Source organism: Tetrapisispora phaffii, chromosome 8, assembly GCF_000236905.1.
Source record: "Tetrapisispora phaffii CBS 4417 chromosome 8, complete genome".
Classification (NCBI taxonomy): Eukaryota; Fungi; Ascomycota; class Saccharomycetes; order Saccharomycetales; family Saccharomycetaceae; genus Tetrapisispora; species Tetrapisispora phaffii.
The window spans coordinates 691254-709069 of NC_016527.1; the positions used below are offsets into that span (position 1 = coordinate 691254).

The window sequence follows — 17816 nt, forward strand, 5'->3', positions numbered from 1 at the left end:
CAATCTTAAACAACTTATTCAAACTGGATCATCACCCATCGCTCGTCATATCTCTACCCCTCCACCTATCTATATCTTGCCTCATCACTCTGGAATTAGATATCATGCACAGTGCGAGCTACGCCGGTTCTATATCTTATGGACATACATGCATAATAACCAATACCTACTATATGCTTCCTCTTCTCAGCTGCTATTCTCAAAGCATGTTTCGTTTTTTGATAGCTTTTCTACGTTAGGTCAAGAAACTTTTCTCACTGTAATAAAAAAAAATAAAAAGAAAAACTATTAAATATATCAATAAAACAATACAATTTCAGATATTAATTTTAACTAAGGTGTCATACGAAAAATCCATTAGTAGTAAGTATACTATAGTTAATATCATTGAAAAGTTTTAATGAACTCATATGTTCTCCATTAATTTCTACAACCCGTATATGAGCTTCTAAGGTCTCTCTCTCTAACTCAATAGGAAAGCACGCTTGTTATAGCCTTAAATTTATTGCTTTGCTGAATTTCATTTAATTTTTATTGAGAGACTATACAATTAATTGTAATCTTTGAAATGTGCAGTTGATTTCTTTGCATTTTCGCTGCTCCACCTATTAATGTAACTGTGTTCTAGACATCCTTCTCTGTATCTCTCTGTTTCCCAAATGAAGTAAACTCAATTTTAAAATTATATTCAATACATGGATAGACCTACTCTCAACTCTGGATTCAATACTTGTAAACTCACTTTATATATATATACATTGCATTTTGAAATGGATAAGAAAACCCACCATTTTCCAAGTCATTCTTTTTAATTTATTAATTTAACTATTTCATGGCAAGATATTATCAAGCATCAACCTCATTCACTTAAATTGTTTAAGTCTATTCTTAATTAAGTTTAATAGATTCATCAATTTAAAGATAAAAACCAAGAATCACTTTTTTTTCTGTCCATTCTGCACTTGCTCATATTACGATTACCTTGGTTCAAGTTTTTATATTACTGATTCAATTATAATTAACTTTAAACTTTTGTGAAATCATTATTTATTAACACTGATTTTAATAAAATTGAATAACATCCTCTGATATTAAAAAACTGTTTATGAAATTTAAGCCGCTCACTTTCTAAAGATTCCGATCATAAGCATTTCTACTAACTCAATCATCGCAAGATTTATTATATTCTTACAGAATCTCATTCGCTACCTCTTTAACTTTTCGCTCTCCCTCTAGCATGTCTCATACCATATCAAATAAAAATGATAGGATGCTCAATACTTCACAACGTGGTATATCTCATTTGGCATATTTCTCGCATGTTAGAAGAAATGTGACTAAGGTAAAGTCACAAAATCCAAATTTATTAAAAAGAGAATATGAGAATCATACTCAATCCGTTATGGAATATAGTGGTTCTTTATTGAATCATTTAATTCAAGTGGAAGAAAACCAGACTGGTGTCCGTCCAAATTTGGCAAGTTTCAATGCCCAACCTCAGATCAACGAAAAAATGAGAATCTTAATCGTTGATTTCTTAATGTGCTGCCATGTTAGATTAAAATTGTGTTCATCCACTTTGTTCTTAGCATTGGATATCTTAAATAGATATTCATCTAAGTTCATATTGAAATGCAACGATTATCAATTGATCGCTTTAACCGCTTTATGGTTAAGTTCTAAATATTGGGATTCAAAAAATAGAATTCCAAATTTAAACGTCTTAACCAGTTTATGTTGCAATCAATATACGGCTACTCAATTTAAGGAAATTGAATGGCACTTATTAAGCTGCTTGGATTGGTCAATTTTGAACAACCCAACTCCTGATTACTTCATTGATTTATTATTGTTGTTAAAGAATAATAAAAATTATTCACCACTTGCATTACAACATGGTATTACCAATATCGATGAAATCAGAGCAGGTGCGTTACTATTATCTGAATTGGCTGCTTTCGACATGAAATTATCATACAAATACAATTCTTCCGCTATTGCTCTCGCTGCCATTACTGTCAGTGCATTAGCTTTGAAGTTTTACGATACTAACAATTGGGAAAATTATCGTTTGGAAACTTCAGATTCAAATTTGATTAAAATTTGCGATGAGATTTTGAAATTGGCTATTAATAACGAATCGATTCCATCAAGTTTCCAGTTCAAATATTTGAGCGATTCTGCATCTCCTTCTAACATTGTTAGCAAAAAGCTAATGGAATCATTTTCGAATTATCATGTTGAATTACAAATGAGTGAATTATATAATTCAAAAGAATTTCAGATTTTAACAAATTCTCAAATTGATAACATTGCCAATTATGATGACTTTAACCAAATCAATGAATACCAGTCAAATATGCATAAATATAATGACATCGCAGATGTTAATCAAATTAATAATAATCAGTTTTATTTTTCAGATGATAACGAAGAAAATGAAAAAACAAATACATCAAATAATTCTACAAACATATCAAATAATTTTGCATCTTCCCCAGATATCTTCTTATCATCGAATAATGATGCTGTAAATGGAACTGACAAAGATTTTCTAGCAAATTCATTATTTCAGCCATTCTTCCTTTTACCATTAACTCCAACTACACCAACGTTGTTCCAAGTTGATGGTAAATCACAATTTCCTCCAAATATTGATATATCAAGGAGACCAACCATCAGCAAACCTGCTCTTGCAAATACCAATAGTAGATATACACGCAAGAAATCAACCCCAACTGGATTTCCATCTAGCAGTACTGGTACTGCAAAAAATCGTCCATTTCTTAAGACTCATTACAAAAGATCATCTTCCACTATGGATATTGATTTTTTTTCATCAGAAATGGATCTTAAAAAAACTCATAGTAGATAAAATTAAGTCCAAAGACTATATAATCTAAGTCTGTTGACCAATGAGATACAATTGAACCTACTAACTATGAGTAAGCATTATAAGAACTTTGAATAAGAGTACTTGCATATACGCATAGACATTTACATATATTAATTTTCATTTCTATAGTCTGAATAATGTACTCTGTATTTTTCCTCAATACAATAACGAAATATTTATAAGCATGATGTATAATAAATATCTATTCGATGTAAACCTTTCTTACTTTAACATATTAAATATTTCGTATAACGATGTCCTTGTGAAAATAATGAAGTATTAATTTGGTGAAGCAACTTAAAAAAATTTTTTTTTGAAGTTACAAAGATATAATTAAAAAGCATATGTATAAAGGATTATATAAATATATTAAGAGACTTAAAACTTTTCTGAGAAAATCAATTGTCAAACACTTCAGTACAAATCAATTGTCAAATACTCTTTCGTTGTATTTAATTGTGGAAAGATGAAGAGAGAAATTAATACTACGCAGCCTGGAGATTTTAAAAAAGCAGTATCTCTAGATAGTAAAATCACAGCTACTTATAATGGATACTACCCAGAGGACTATAAAACATCAATTGATGTTATTGATGTTCCTAATACTGAGAAAGAAAAACTGAATTTTTTTGATAAGTATGTTTTACGAAGAAAACCTTGCAAAATTATTGGCGTTTCTTCAGAAGGATTCCCATTAAAAGAATTACAATTTGAGAATATTAAAAACACTCTAAATGAAAATGAAATTTTACAAATCGAAAAGAAAGCAAATGGTGGTTTTGGTAGTGGTAATAAACGTTTGAAACTAAAATTTGGTGAATTCATTGATGAGATAACTAAAAATCAACAAACTGATTTATATCTAACAACTCAATACTATGAAGATGATCCAGAAAATGGTAATTATTCTTCTGATGAAGAAGAAAAAGATCAAATCATTGATGAAAAGTTCAATACTAATTTTTCCGACAATGAATCTTTAGTGAATTTAAATGACTTACATGATGATTTTGATGAGTTAGAACAATGTAATGGAAATTCTGAAGATGAAGAAAATGTGGAAGATCAGATAATTGAAGATCAACTGAGACTCAAAGAATTATATCAACCTCCAATGACTAACTTGGTTAAAACTTTACCGGAAACTCCAGATTTTCTAGACTATCTAATTCCTCAGCAGATTAACCTTTGGGTGGGTGCAACTTCAAAACAAGACAATATTAATTTTACTGAAAGTTTCAAACCAGACTCTTCAGATAAATGGATGGGCCTTGGTAGAAATATTCCTGGTGACGGTTCATCATCTGGGTTACACCATGATCATGCTGATAATCTTTATATCCCAATAGATGGGTATAAACGCTTTACTTTATTTTCTCCAGGTGACGCAGCGAAGATGTATCTAGTTGGAGATATTAAAAGAGTGTTTAATAGTGGCTTGATTGATTATATCCATAATGAAAAAGCACCCTTTTGGAGAGAATTGAGAGCAGATGGAGCTATTGTTGCAGAAACTTATAAAAAAATATTAAATGACAAGTCAATTGAATTAGATGATAAACAAAAAAATGAATATGAAGATTTCGTCAGAAAAGATTTTTTAGCATCAACTGAACTCACTGATAAAGGAACTTTAAATACAGATCCTGCATCATTTTCTACTATCCCACCTTCATTTATCCATTTAGATGAAATTGAAAATGAAGTTACGAAAAAAGCAATGGATGAACTGATTGATAAGAAATGGCCATTATTTAAAAAAGCCAATCGTATTGAAGTTAATGTAAAACCAGGCGAAATGTTATATTTACCTACTGGTTGGTTCCATGAAGTAACTTCTTATGGTGCTGACAACAAAAAAATTAAAAATAAAAATAACGTACATGTTTCAGTCAATTATTGGTTTATTCCGCCTGATGGAAATTCAATTGAAAACATATATGCTAACGCTGATAATTATTGGCCAACTGATTACAAAAGAACGAAAGAAGCATTGAAGAGAATACGTGAAGCAGTCAAATAGAGAAAATAGAGCTATTATTTTATTTGTTGTAATACAATTGGAAAACATATATATAATCTTTGTAGCCAACTAACTGCCTAATAGTAGTAAGCATAGTTGTTAGTGTAAAACCTTCCATTATTTGACTATAGCGATATTACCCGGAACACATGTTTTTTAGGGGTTCTTATTTTTTTTTTCATTTTAAATCTTGAAACCGTCAAATCAAATTCACCGAAAAAGATCATAAAATTCAATATAATTCAGTTTTACATAATCAAAACCCAAAAAGATGAATTTTTTCGAATCAGCGAAAAGACAAATTAAAGAACCGTTTTTAGGTCTGTTGTTTGAAAATGATGAAAAATAAGTTTTCGGAGAGAGAAAAGCGGTTAGAGAAGTCAAAGGTCTGCCGCTTTTGTTAAGAAGGCATTTGTACGGTAGTTTTTGGCTGTAAGCGTTTGGTGTCTATTTTAGGTTCGTTAGATGGGCGAGCGGGATATGGGACATTCTCAACGCCTCAAAAGTGTTTTTTCAATTCGTGATGCGACAGTGATCCCGGAGAAAGAAGGTACGGGTTATTCTCTGGTTGGCACGTTTTGGTTGTTTCTTTCTGGGAGCGGAGAGTCTCACGGACATTACTTGTTGAAAGATAGAAACGTTGACACCGCAGATTTTTTCCGAACATGATTGGGTATTAATTTCGAGTGACTGCGGCTCTCTGCCACTAAGAAAACTGTGCAGTAATATTTTTTTTATTCCTTTTATGTTTTTCATAATTCTCAAGAAACCGTCAGAACATGGGCGCAGCCGGTCTTAATGGAAATTACAACAGTCATAACACTACAAGTAGAGAATGTTTCTGATTTTTTGACACAACGGGCGCAGAGCATAGCCTAATCTGTAAAATGACTTGAACACACTCACCTACAGAGAGCGTCTACAGAGTATCCAGTCGACGCAGAAAACGTGATCTGGAAAATAGAAAAAAACTGTAGACGTCGTTTTCAGTGGAATACTGTTCTGATATCTTCCTTGTTACCTGCCCGGTAAAAAAATTAAAATGTCTGGGTGTAAATTGTAGTGAAATTTTTCTTGGTACTGTGATGGACAATAACGTCAAAGTTATGAAATAAGTTCTAAAATAGTCAAGTGGTTAAAAAAGGTTTGCAAGCTTTATTCGTATGCAGAGCAACAGAACTTTTATCCTTTATGTTTATACTACTATTACTTATAGGTTGTAAATTTTTGAAACATACAGAATACAAGATTCCACGTGGGTTATTCAAAAATGTTCCACATTCTTGCAACAATAATTCAGAGCAAGATGCCATTGAGCAAGATACAAATAATGATGACACCCTCTTCTTTCTTGTCGACGTTCGAAAGTCAATGTTTCAGAAAAAAAAGAGAAAGAATTTCTAACATGACAACTACTCATCCACACACGTATATATAAGAAGAGACGTATTGCTCTCGCAAACCATACCGTACTTCAATTGTTGGAACATGTTTCTATCAGTTAAGACTCTGGTATTGCACATCTGAATGCATCCTTCCAAAAAGGACGAGACGCAGCTATACATGCCGTTGACCTTAAGCATTGTGCATCTGGTATCCTTATAAATATGCCATCATTCTGTGGACATCTGGAGAATCCAACGGCATCGCAAGATATTCCAGAAGTCGTCTGCCAATTGAAAGATCAAGGGACACCTAATTTAATCTTACGGTTGCATTATCCATTGCCACTCTCTGATCTCCCCGCAGAAACCGGTTTATCGTCATCGAAGACTCTTATTGATTTCAAAAAAATGATTTTTTTAAAAAATTCTCGAAATTTTTCATTTTTCAGAATTTTAGAAATTTTGGAAAATGCGAATGACCGACGCAAAAAATGAAAAATGAAAAAAATAAAAAAAAAAGTTTCAATCAATTTAACCGCGATGAGATGACTATTCTAAACTATCATCATTTAACCTTACAGGTTATATTAGCAAATATCACAACCAGGACACATTGATAGTTCAACCCTTCGTTACAATGAAGGTTTGTTTCTGGAATGTTAGTCCAACCTGTCACACTAGAGAACTATTGTTGATGTACTTTTTTGACTTGAGAAGATGATTTCAATAATAGAAAATCTCTGTACAGTTATTGCAAATTGCAGCGTTCTTGTCTTGTTTTGTCTTGTTTTGTTATTGTCATTAATTTGACTACTTAATTCTTGTTTCGTTATTTTAGCTTTTCATTATTGGTTCCTACTTAATATCGATAATCAAAAAATAGCATTTATTATTCTGATAATAAGAAGGTTCATTACGAGTGTCAATATCTAATCAATTTAAATTATTAAGTTAATATAAGATAAAGAAGTATCATATACTCGTTTTTACCTCCCCCTTCCCTACTTCTGGCCTTTTTATATTTTTTTTATTCAACAAATTGTTGTTGATTGTAACAGTCAGTATCTCAATTGGAGGTTTTAATTAATTTTTCCAATAGCTTTTTTTTTATTGTGACATTGACTACTGCGAAAATAGCATTTTTTCCAATATAGCAATTACTCTATCCATTGGTCTCAGCCTATTTCCCTACTAGGACGTGACTTCTTTTTTTATTTTTAAAGTTCTCAGATTTGAGTTTCATCATTTACGTAGTAATTGAATCATGGCGTTAACAAATTCAAGACCATTTCAATTACCTACTTCTTCGGACGACAATGAAATATTATTGAATAATACATCTCCTGTCTTCCAAGCAAGTGCACTAGGGTTCAATTCACACATGGACCCACTTACCGCTACTGCCGCGGACGTATTTCCTGTTCCGACACAGGACAATGGTATTAATTCAGGTTCCAGTCAAAAAGGTAAGGCAAGTAGTAATAATAGTGCAAAAGATGGAAAGATCAAGAAAGAGCCTAAGGAAAAGGATTCTCTTTCCATTGTGTTTTCAAAGATTATTCCCGTTACAGATGAGAGACCGATGCCAACAGATAGAAGTTCTCCGCTGGATGACGAAGTTCTGCATAGAGTTTTCATAATTTTATGGGAAAAGGATCCAGATCAAAAAGGTATGACAGTTAAGCAACTGTGCGACCACCTCTTAGAGAAAAATCCAGAAATGTCCAATTTATCAACCAAACTTTCCAATTTGATTTCAGCAAAATTAAATGCATACGTGAAAAAAATTGAGAAAGGTGAAAAGACACTAACATACGCTCTTTTCAGAGACTGGTCAGATTCTTCCCCACGAAGAATGTTATATGTTTACAAAGGTATCTTAAGATCGGATTATAAAGAACATGCTCAAGCCGCTCTTGCTAAAATTAGACAACAGCAACAACTGGAGGAAAAATTAAATCCAAAGGATGATGATAAAAAGTTAGCATCTAGGAAAGATTCAAAAAAGAATTCTAAGGCTGAAAATAAAAAAGTTATGAAGAATGACGACAAAATCTTAGGATCCTTAAGTAGTGTAAATGGCGAAATTAACAGCAACCAATTTTTAGTAGACCAAAATAACGTTTCCTTTGGTCAAAAAATTAGTATGGCTAATAATATTAATTTCACACTAAGTAACGATTTCAATATCCCTTATTCTACATCTCCAGTCTCTGCTAATTTGACTCCAAGAGGTCCAGCTCGTTTAAATTCACCAATGGTGTCTCCAAGTAGTACAGTTACCAGTAACCAATCTCCAAAAAAGAATTCAGTTTATAATAAAAAGAGACCCTCAGTCTCTGATGATTTAGAGAAAGGTGGTAAAGGAGATAATAAAAAGCAAAAAGTAGTTAATTCTAAACTGAATAATGAACAGTCAGTTTCCAATTCTAACTCTAATGGCATTTCTACAATGAATGGATCACCTGTGCCATATATAACTGCAGCAGCGGCGGCTCCTAAACTATCAAAATATTCAACTAAAGATGGTTTCAAATCAAATTCAGCTTCTTCAATCGGGTTCTTATCTGCCATACAAAAAGTAATTACTACTCAAACTCCAATTGAACCGAGCTCGGATTCTAGTCGCCAGTCTAGCAACTGTTCTACCGGTCCTTCAACACCAGGAGGTGGAACTAACAACTCTGTTGCTATCAGTTCTTGGGTTCAAAAGGTAAGAAGTGGCTTTTTAATACAGGATATTGAATCTCCAGAAACTTTATCCTTAGAGGATTTGGATAGTTTTTTCAAATAAATGGGTATCTTATTTTTTTATGTTTAACGGTAATATAAATTGTGTTTTTTTTTCCAATTTCATGAACACATTCTTTCAAAGACACAAATATATATACACATACACACATATATATTTATGGACAAATCTTCATAAAATGAAGGATATATATAATGGAAATTATATACAATATGTAACATATTTTAAAAATTATTAAACTTACTAAAACTTAATGAAAGTAATTAAATAAAGTTTATCATCTTAAAACTAAGATGTGTAATAATTCAAGATAAAATCTTAAAATATAATTAAGTTACTTTATTTTGAATGCAAATTATTTTATTTTCTTTTTCTTCTTACATAATGAAATTATTTTATATAAAATGGAAGCAAATAAAAACCTTGATACGTCTTTTAAGATTCAAAATTATTTCATCTCCGTGAGAAGATGTTAGTTTATCATAAGTGAATGAAAGAAAGTTGACTTATAGTATCAATCAAAGGTTAGATATTTTTATTCGTCCAAATTTTATATGTTTCAATTTTGAAAACCAAAGTCAAAAAAATCATTATTTTTATGAGTTATGGATGTCAAAAACACAGTGTCCAGTTTTTAATTTAACGGTCTGTTATATTGTATTTCTTTAGTTAAAAGCACAGACATTTAAGATTTGATCGTTATTCTCTCTCAGCATCTCCTTTGCAACTATCCAGTCGTCTTCTGATTCTAAAATAACATAATCACCATCTTCATCTTGGTATTTAATCTTAGTGATGACGCCTGAATGACTTAGTTTCCTCTTAATTGTTTGCAACAATTCGCTAATAGTTGCATCTAATTCTATTAGAATAGTATAGAAATCAGAGTTATAGGCAATACGGATCAACAATGCAGACTCTGGAATGGAACTCTTATAATTATCTGAAACTGATCTGTATTCTTGACCAAAAGAACTTGAGTTTTTAGGTAATAAATCTGAAACTCTTTTAATTTGGCTACTTCCTACTGACATAATACTATTATGAGTATCCCTGACAAGGGTTGGTGATTGAAGAGAAGTTCTATTTTCATGACTACTAGAATTTCGGAATGATTCTGTTCTTATGTTACGGACTAATTCTTGTAAGCAAGATGACCAATTATCCCTTATTTCTTCGTTTTTAAATTTCAAAATAAAGTTACCTTGTTCTTTTGGAGATTCCCAAGTAATATCTAAGGATCGTGAGCCTTCGGCATTAATTGTATTCAAATTCATAATTAAAATTCTACCTCTTAAATCCAACTTAGGTTCATTCATGAAACTTGAAGTGGAGTTGGTAGAATGTGAATTGTTTAAGTTTAATGATAAAGATGAAGCTGTTGTCTTCTTCTTTAAAGATAATGATGCAGGTTTTTTCTGAGAAACTTCAGAAAAAAGGATAATGATTTTTTCAAATAAGTAAACTTCGAATTCCTTCTCAGATTCGGAAGAATTACTAGTAGATATAGAAACCTTATCAAAATATAATAACTCACCAAATTTGGCAATTCTGTAACCTTTCCAATTAACAACACGTCCATATAACTTTTTAACGACTTCATGGTTTTCAGTTCTTCTTTGATTATCATTGATGCTTCTTGCAATACCTTTAGCAATTTCTAATGCCATTTCCAATTCTTTAATGTTAGTATTGCTTTGTGAACGTTGTAACAGTTCTTTCAACAGTAAGGGATATCTACAGAGTCTTTGAACAGGCTTATACAAAAATGACTGTAGTTCTAACTTTGTTTTAATTACAAATTCGGTATCTTGGAAACGATCCAAATTATTTGAAAGGAAATCAATAGCAGCGTTTTGACCAATGGACCAAGGTTCATATAATTTGAAGAAAAACTTAGAATGCATAAACAATGCGCCTATTCTCTGTTTTGTTGGTTCAACTTTAGCATTAATTTCTAAGGAAACCAAAAAACGTCTTTGAAAATCAATAGTTTCTGATAAGTTTGGAAATAACATATACAATTCTTCTGATGTTATAGAATTGCTATCCAGTAATTGTTGTCTATACACATCTAAAATTTCTAAATCATTAACATATTTTCTCTCAGTGGCAACAAATTCTTTCATGATTTTATTATAAGATTCATTATTTTTTGAAGCTTTTTGTGATGCCATTTCTTCATTTAATTTTTTAGTTTCTTCTGCCAAAATATGTTTAGCAGATGGGAAAACATTTGGTGCAGAGTCGATCAATGTTTCGACAACATCTAGTACTTTCATCAACTGTCCCGTAGTATTTGCGAATACGTCTGAAATTGTGAATAATTCTTCATCATTGAACGCTAGTTGTTGTTTACAACCCAAAATAAAATCATAAATGGATTTTTTACATATTTTCAAATCATCTGAAGAGACTACAGGTAATTTAACTTGACTTTGTACAGCGTTGAAAATAATACATAGAGGTGAGCCTTGTTGAAACAATTGTGACAGTTGTGTAACTGGGTCACAATTCTCAGTGATCGGTAGAATACCCATACTGAAAGTCAGCAAAGTATCTTCTATGTTATTATTACTACCAGTTGTGTTAGTTGTATTCAGAGTGGTGGATCTAGATAAACCAGAGGAAGTATTGATCGTCGAATCCATAAACATATCATCCTTTGTACTCAACGTGGAACTCAAACTTGTTCTGCCATTAGCAGAGACAGCCGTACCATTGCTGGTGCTGTTCCCATTGCTAGCGGAACTATCACCGCCAATTGAACTATTCGATTGTATACTCGCATGTCCGTTGTCCTTCTTCTGTTGCTGTTTTTGAGATAATAACAACGATTGTCTTTCACACAACAATTCACTCGAAGAATATGCTAGATTCAAATAAGGTTTCAGCTGAGGCAGCGCCTCTAATCGTCTTTTAATTGTAATACAGATGTGATATAACGAATCCTGAGCAGTGACGTTTGTGTTCATGACATTGCTCATTATAACCGTCGACGACGGAACTCTCGAAGTCGAACTCATTCCAAATATTGGCGATTATTCACTGTATATATGTGCAACTTCGCAGATTAAATAACCTTGGGTATATATATATAGTTCCTTTTATAATGTCTGCTTTTGGTGCTCACTGTTATTTCCTCAATGAAACGAAAAAAGGAACAGTAAAAATAGATAGAAGACCAATTTTTCTATGTATGCCAATGCAATGTGTATTATGAGTTGGTTCCCCGCGATCTTACACAAACAGATTAACAACTTCTAGCACAATAGATATATATATATTTATATATATCTGTGTGAATATATATATGATATATATTTTTTCCAGTAATTGTAGAATCAGCAAATGCCCAAGTCCAGCTATACTAAAAGTATCTCAAGACTAAATAAGGCTGTCACTGACAACAAAAATATCCTGATATTCGGATCTCGAGGGATACACCACAATGAATAGTAAGCCTTTGTGAATGAACAGTTGTTCAAGTTAGAAGTTAAACTATTATATTATAACAGTTTTCTTGGAACTTTTCGATGTTCGATTTCTGATAAATCGATTTCGAAAAGTTAATGCTGCGAACTTTTTGAAACAGATGCATTCCGTGCAAACAACTCTCTCAGAGGGCGACTAATTGGACGTAGCAGTTGAGGATGGCAGCATACCGTGCCATTCGATGTGTGCGGCTATGTCTACTGCTTGCCTAGCTGCACACGCACAACTGCAAACCGCAATGCCTGTTCTACGGATAGTACACTGCACACTAGCAGATATTACGCCGTGTGCACTAAAACTGCGTGCAAATAGTTCACCCTATTACCTTGTATACACATTTCCACAGAAAAGCGTGTACATGACATCTGTTATGTACGCGCGTTTCTCTGCATTTGAGAACAAGAAAACAGAATGCTGCTTCTCAGGGAATTTATCTGAAAGTACCGGCTGCAGCCATTGCTCAGCTTTATTAAGCGCAGAATAATCCGCAGCAACCTATTCCTGTCCGCGTTGGGAAACCGACGCTTTCACAGACGCGCCCGCACATAAATATTTAGCCCGGGTAACTTTATATTACAAGCATTCATTATCCAGTGCCAGTCGCTATCTCTCTCTATATATATATTGATCTGTAATGCGCACGTATATATACACTTCTCACACATGCATACATACATATATACACCTATACATGCTGGAGTTGGTGAGTCCTACTTCCTTGCCTTGACAATGCTTGCTTGTTTCAGAGCGGTTTGGGTCGCGTAGACGACTTTGTCGATGACGGTTCCCACGGCTAGGATACCACCTATACTTGTTATAGTCTTCAAAAGGTAGCCTGACCAAGAGGTTGAGTACTGCTCTTTGTTAATGACTTTCAATGGGGAGACTTCGAAGTCAATGTACAGACCAGGGATACCGGAACGGGACTGCATGCCTTGCATATAGTCTTGTCCGTTTTGGTAACCTATTTTCTTATAATGGGACGTGACAGTCAATTGAGACGTCTCTTCTAGATCCCCTTTTAAGTATTCGAATCTGGTAGAGATGATTTCTGCGTAGTAGATGAACTGGTAGTCGTGCGCGGCTATGGTTGTGGAGGCGCTATCGCTGTCTCCAGTGTTGTCTTGAATGAATGCTTGGTGGCCGTCAATTGGCGCAGTTTGCGCCCTAAGGGAGTCTGACATGGTATCTTGGAAATTGCTTGTCACCAATTGTCTGATTGGTTTGCCAAAACTTAAGTGGTTTATCACATGTTGGAAATTCAAGTTCTTATGTTGGTTAAATAGCGAGGTATCATGGAAATGTCCTCTTCTGTTCTGGAATGCTTTACCTGGGGCAAAATGTAAATTACCGTGGATTTTATTTAGAAGAGCTTCACCTTTAACACGGCAACCTTCGCTTAGTCTCTCGTTGATAGTTTTAACGTATCCTTCTCTTTCACATTGCTCGATATTTTTGCCGTCAAAAAAAGCCCAACCAGCTTCAGAGTAGGCTTGACGAACGTCTTCACAAGAATTACAACATACTTTGTCCGTGATTTTTTCAATGTCTTCGTTTTTAGTTTGATCTTTAGACCCATAACAAGATCCACAATAGTTTTCCTTATCTTCTGGGGCATACTCACCTAAATCATCTGTGATTTTGAATTTCTTAGCTTTACCAATAACTTCGCCTCTATTGTTCAATCTAGTCTTTACGAAGTTACTACTGGCTTCTTCCAAATCAATATCTAACTGAACATTACCGGAATCATCTAGAATGTCCAAATTTAACAAATCACATGGAATATAAGGAAATGTAACATCGATGTTCAATTCCAATTTACTTTGATAGTCTCTATCTATAACCAACTCTGGTTTTGAAATCACCTTTTTAAATTGAAACCACTCGCTTATCAACAGTAGAAACGTCACGCCGATACAGATCAAGGTTATTAACCCACCAGTCCTTGTTCTTATACGTATATCTTCTTCGACTTTGGTAAATACATCGTACGCTAATAGATTGTCTTCTCTCTTCTTACTAGACATCCTGTCGTTAGTTGGCAAAGGATAGAGTTATCGTATACTGTTCGCAATCCTATAAAATTTCTGTGCGGCCTGGTACTGGCAACAGAGACAGGCTTCGATGCATACATTCATAATCAGACACAACCTTTCTATTTGTGTTTAATCACATCAAGAGTTAAATCCAATAATATAAGTAAATGGTTTCGATACTAGATGTAAGAAGTTACATTTCATAGCCATGGTCTATGCCGGTAGTTCTGGTCCGGGTAATACTAGAGCCTATGGGGAAAGATGGCATGTCGGACTAGGAAGAGATGGCATGGCATGATAAGGTATGCTGTCCATTCGGCATATTGCGTGAGCAATAGGCCCACACACATATATTTATTCAAGGATTTTCTGGTACCGAGGACTGCCATGGAAGTTGCATAACATTTGTTGTGACGCCGACGTAAAAAGAACCCAAGACCTGAACTTTTAAGGTTGACAATTGTATCATGCATGGTCTTTTATATTAAGTACTGAGACATCTGCCAGCGAAATGAGAACATCTGCCTTATTTCACTCCGGCACTTCTTGAAGAGCACGTCCTTGGCTCTTTTGCAATTCGTAACCGCACAGATTCTTCGATAAGCACCGCTCTATGCCATGCTGTACAGACAAGTCCACGAGACAACCGTTTCCGACCGATGATCTGAACAGTCTCTCATTGCCCTCATCGCTATCCTCGCCAACCTGGAGCTGCCTTTGAGGCAGAAACCCACAGACACTCGACTTCTCCATGGATAACGATCTTGTTGTATTGCTCTTTCCATCACTTGGCCCCATTTCACACAGATCCCACCGCACAGAGACCCATTGCAGAAAAAGAAATGTGAAAAATTTTCTTTTCGTCTCATCTCATCACCAAGCAATAGCATAATTGTATGATGAGCAGACAGAGAAAGAGAAAGGTCAAGTAAGATTTGATGGATATGTTTGTAATGCGATATGGATAATGATATTATTGAGTTAATGTCATTGTTAATTCGTATTCATGAGGTTTTCAATTCATAGATTTGGTATTTTTCTTTCTTCTTTTGGAGAACAACTTCAGTGGCCATTCGCACTTTTTGCTAACTCGTCAGTTAAAAAAACATCATTAAAAAGTGCATTGGCAGTTTTGCATCTGATAGCACCAGTTGCACGTTATTAAGAGTTGGAGAATTCAACAACAATAATAATCCTTGTTAACTTTGGTAGTTGCATAGACTAGAATTCTATTTTTTAAAGTTGCTTTAATATTCTCATTCTACATTCGTACCTGCAGCTATTTGGATTACCATTGTATCATTTAATATTTGAATAGACATACCCCCCACATCAATTGAGCTAACCATCTCAACTTATACACTACACTATGCATAATATGGGCTATGATTACGACGAGTTTCCAAGCAGCAATCAATCCCCATTTAACAATACCACGCAAAATATCAATAGAAGTGCTCATCCAGGAGCTGTTCTGTTAGTTTCTCCAAACACATCAAGTGCATCTCAAAACACATCTAATATATTAAATGACGGAATAAATGTGCCACAGAATGGAAATTTGAGTGGTCAGCATAACGGAGGCCTACCAATCACTGATTTCTTGGATCAACAAAGGTCAATCTTCACAGACCCATCGAATACAGTTCCAAACTCTATTGTAGGATTCAGCAATCAAAGTAACGGATCATCTTTAATGAATAACAACGTCGCTGTTTCTCCTTCTCTTAACAATATTCCACTGATGAGTCACAGTCAACACAATTCAGCAGGCTCTGAATTAGTATCACCTACTCCTTATTACTTGGATGTGAATGATTCGAAATCCAACGTCGAACAATCAAATAGCAACCTGAACTTCTTACAGAGTGCAGGTAATGGTAGCAGTTGTCAAGATTCACAGGCAATATCATTCAATCAAAATATAAATGGCCTAAGTTCTTGGGTTCCGCAACTTTCAAGTCTACAACAAAATATTTTGATGTCTTCCTTATTCCCACTGTTGCATGAAGATGTATTGGCGTCAACTAAGCTGAAATTAGATAATATGTTGGCGACGTACGATCAGACAACTTTCAAGAACCAAGCTCATATAATTCACATTAATAATTTTACTAATGAGACAAATAGTAAGGATATTATGGGAATGAGTTCTCCTAACATGTCAAGAGGGTCATCTCCCCTAATGAGAGAAAATACTTACCCATTATCAAATATGAGTGATCTATTTACAAGCGGATCTACCCCAAGTCCAAACGCAAATAATGACAATATTTCGGTTTCCAGTATGCGATTCAAAAACAATGCTAATATATTCAATCAATGGAGTAATAGTACTTTCAAAAATAATTTGATGGGGGATTTAGGTAGCGAATTCCAAAGGCCAAAATCAGTCGACCCTTATGTGATACAGGCTATTAACAACAAATCTAGTGGTTCTTTGTATAACAAGAAACTTTATACTAACTCTGGTAATGTTAATGGAACTACAATTCCTAACAGCATCAATAAAAATCAAGCAAATGCTCACAACAATAACATTCAAAATAACTTTCATGGTAATAATAATATGACTGCAGGAGTTATGAGTAGGAATAAATCTGCTAATGATCATGATGTTAAAAGTAAATACCCTTCTCCATATTATAGTGAGTCAAAGAGTAGTCAATGGAATTCTCGTTCCAATACAAGTTTTCAAATGGATAATAACTATGTACCATATGGGAATGCTAAACAAAATACTAGTTCCATTAATAGCAGCAGCAATGCACAAGCAAATACCAACGCTTTTGGCAACCATAACAACTCCTCTATGAATCCAAAAAGTTTAACTGATCCAAAACTATTATCAAATATTCCATTATGGCTAAAATCGTTAAGGTTACACAAGTATTCAGAAGCATTAAAAAACATTAAATGGACAGACTTAATTGTTCTGAACGATTTACAGTTGGAAGAGTTAGGTATAACTGCATTAGGTGCACGCCGTAAATTATTAAAGGCATTCTTAGTTGTTTTAGATTACCAAGAAAAGGGATTAATACCAACAGCTGCATATACGGACACTGACGAAACTTTAAATCCTAATTCCAACCAAAAAAATCTGTGGAATCATAGATTTACTAAGTAATTTGTCCAGTACAACAACTTATTATATATTAGTTAATAAAAGCGTATCGTTAGATTTTTTACTGAACTACAAAGACAATTCATTTATAGACATCAA

The 17816-nt window shown here is 33.8% G+C and overlaps 6 protein-coding genes across 6 annotated transcripts; 4 read left to right on the forward strand and 2 right to left on the reverse strand.

Moving 5' to 3' along the window:
• Positions 1-1237: 1237 nt before the first annotated feature.
• Positions 1238-2875, forward strand: CLN3 (cyclin CLN3; the record flags this gene model as incomplete). The annotated part of the gene is made up of 1 exon (XM_003686878.1): positions 1238-2875. The coding sequence occupies one exon, from the start codon at positions 1238-1240 to the stop codon at positions 2873-2875; it is 1638 nt and encodes a 545-aa protein (XP_003686926.1).
• Positions 2876-3362: 487 nt separating this feature from the next.
• On the forward strand, positions 3363-4919 carry TPHA0H02900 (uncharacterized protein; the record flags this gene model as incomplete). Its single annotated transcript, XM_003686879.1, has 1 exon — positions 3363-4919. One exon carries the CDS (start codon positions 3363-3365, stop codon positions 4917-4919), a length of 1557 nt encoding a protein of 518 aa, XP_003686927.1.
• Positions 4920-7568: 2649 nt separating this feature from the next.
• On the forward strand, positions 7569-9098 carry TPHA0H02910 (uncharacterized protein; the record flags this gene model as incomplete). The annotated part of the gene is made up of 1 exon (XM_003686880.1): positions 7569-9098. One exon carries the CDS (start codon positions 7569-7571, stop codon positions 9096-9098), a length of 1530 nt encoding a protein of 509 aa, XP_003686928.1.
• Positions 9099-9721: 623 nt separating this feature from the next.
• On the reverse strand, positions 9722-12082 carry CDC24 (Rho family guanine nucleotide exchange factor CDC24; the record flags this gene model as incomplete). Its single annotated transcript, XM_003686881.1, has 1 exon — positions 9722-12082. The coding sequence occupies one exon, from the start codon at positions 12080-12082 to the stop codon at positions 9722-9724; it is 2361 nt and encodes a 786-aa protein (XP_003686929.1).
• Positions 12083-13261: 1179 nt separating this feature from the next.
• Positions 13262-14581, reverse strand: TPHA0H02930 (endoplasmic reticulum-Golgi intermediate compartment family protein; the record flags this gene model as incomplete). Its single annotated transcript, XM_003686882.1, has 1 exon — positions 13262-14581. The coding sequence occupies one exon, from the start codon at positions 14579-14581 to the stop codon at positions 13262-13264; it is 1320 nt and encodes a 439-aa protein (XP_003686930.1).
• A 1378-nt stretch (positions 14582-15959) lies between these two features.
• Positions 15960-17720, forward strand: VTS1 (Vts1p; the record flags this gene model as incomplete). The annotated part of the gene is made up of 1 exon (XM_003686883.1): positions 15960-17720. The coding sequence occupies one exon, from the start codon at positions 15960-15962 to the stop codon at positions 17718-17720; it is 1761 nt and encodes a 586-aa protein (XP_003686931.1).
• Positions 17721-17816: the final 96 nt, after the last annotated feature.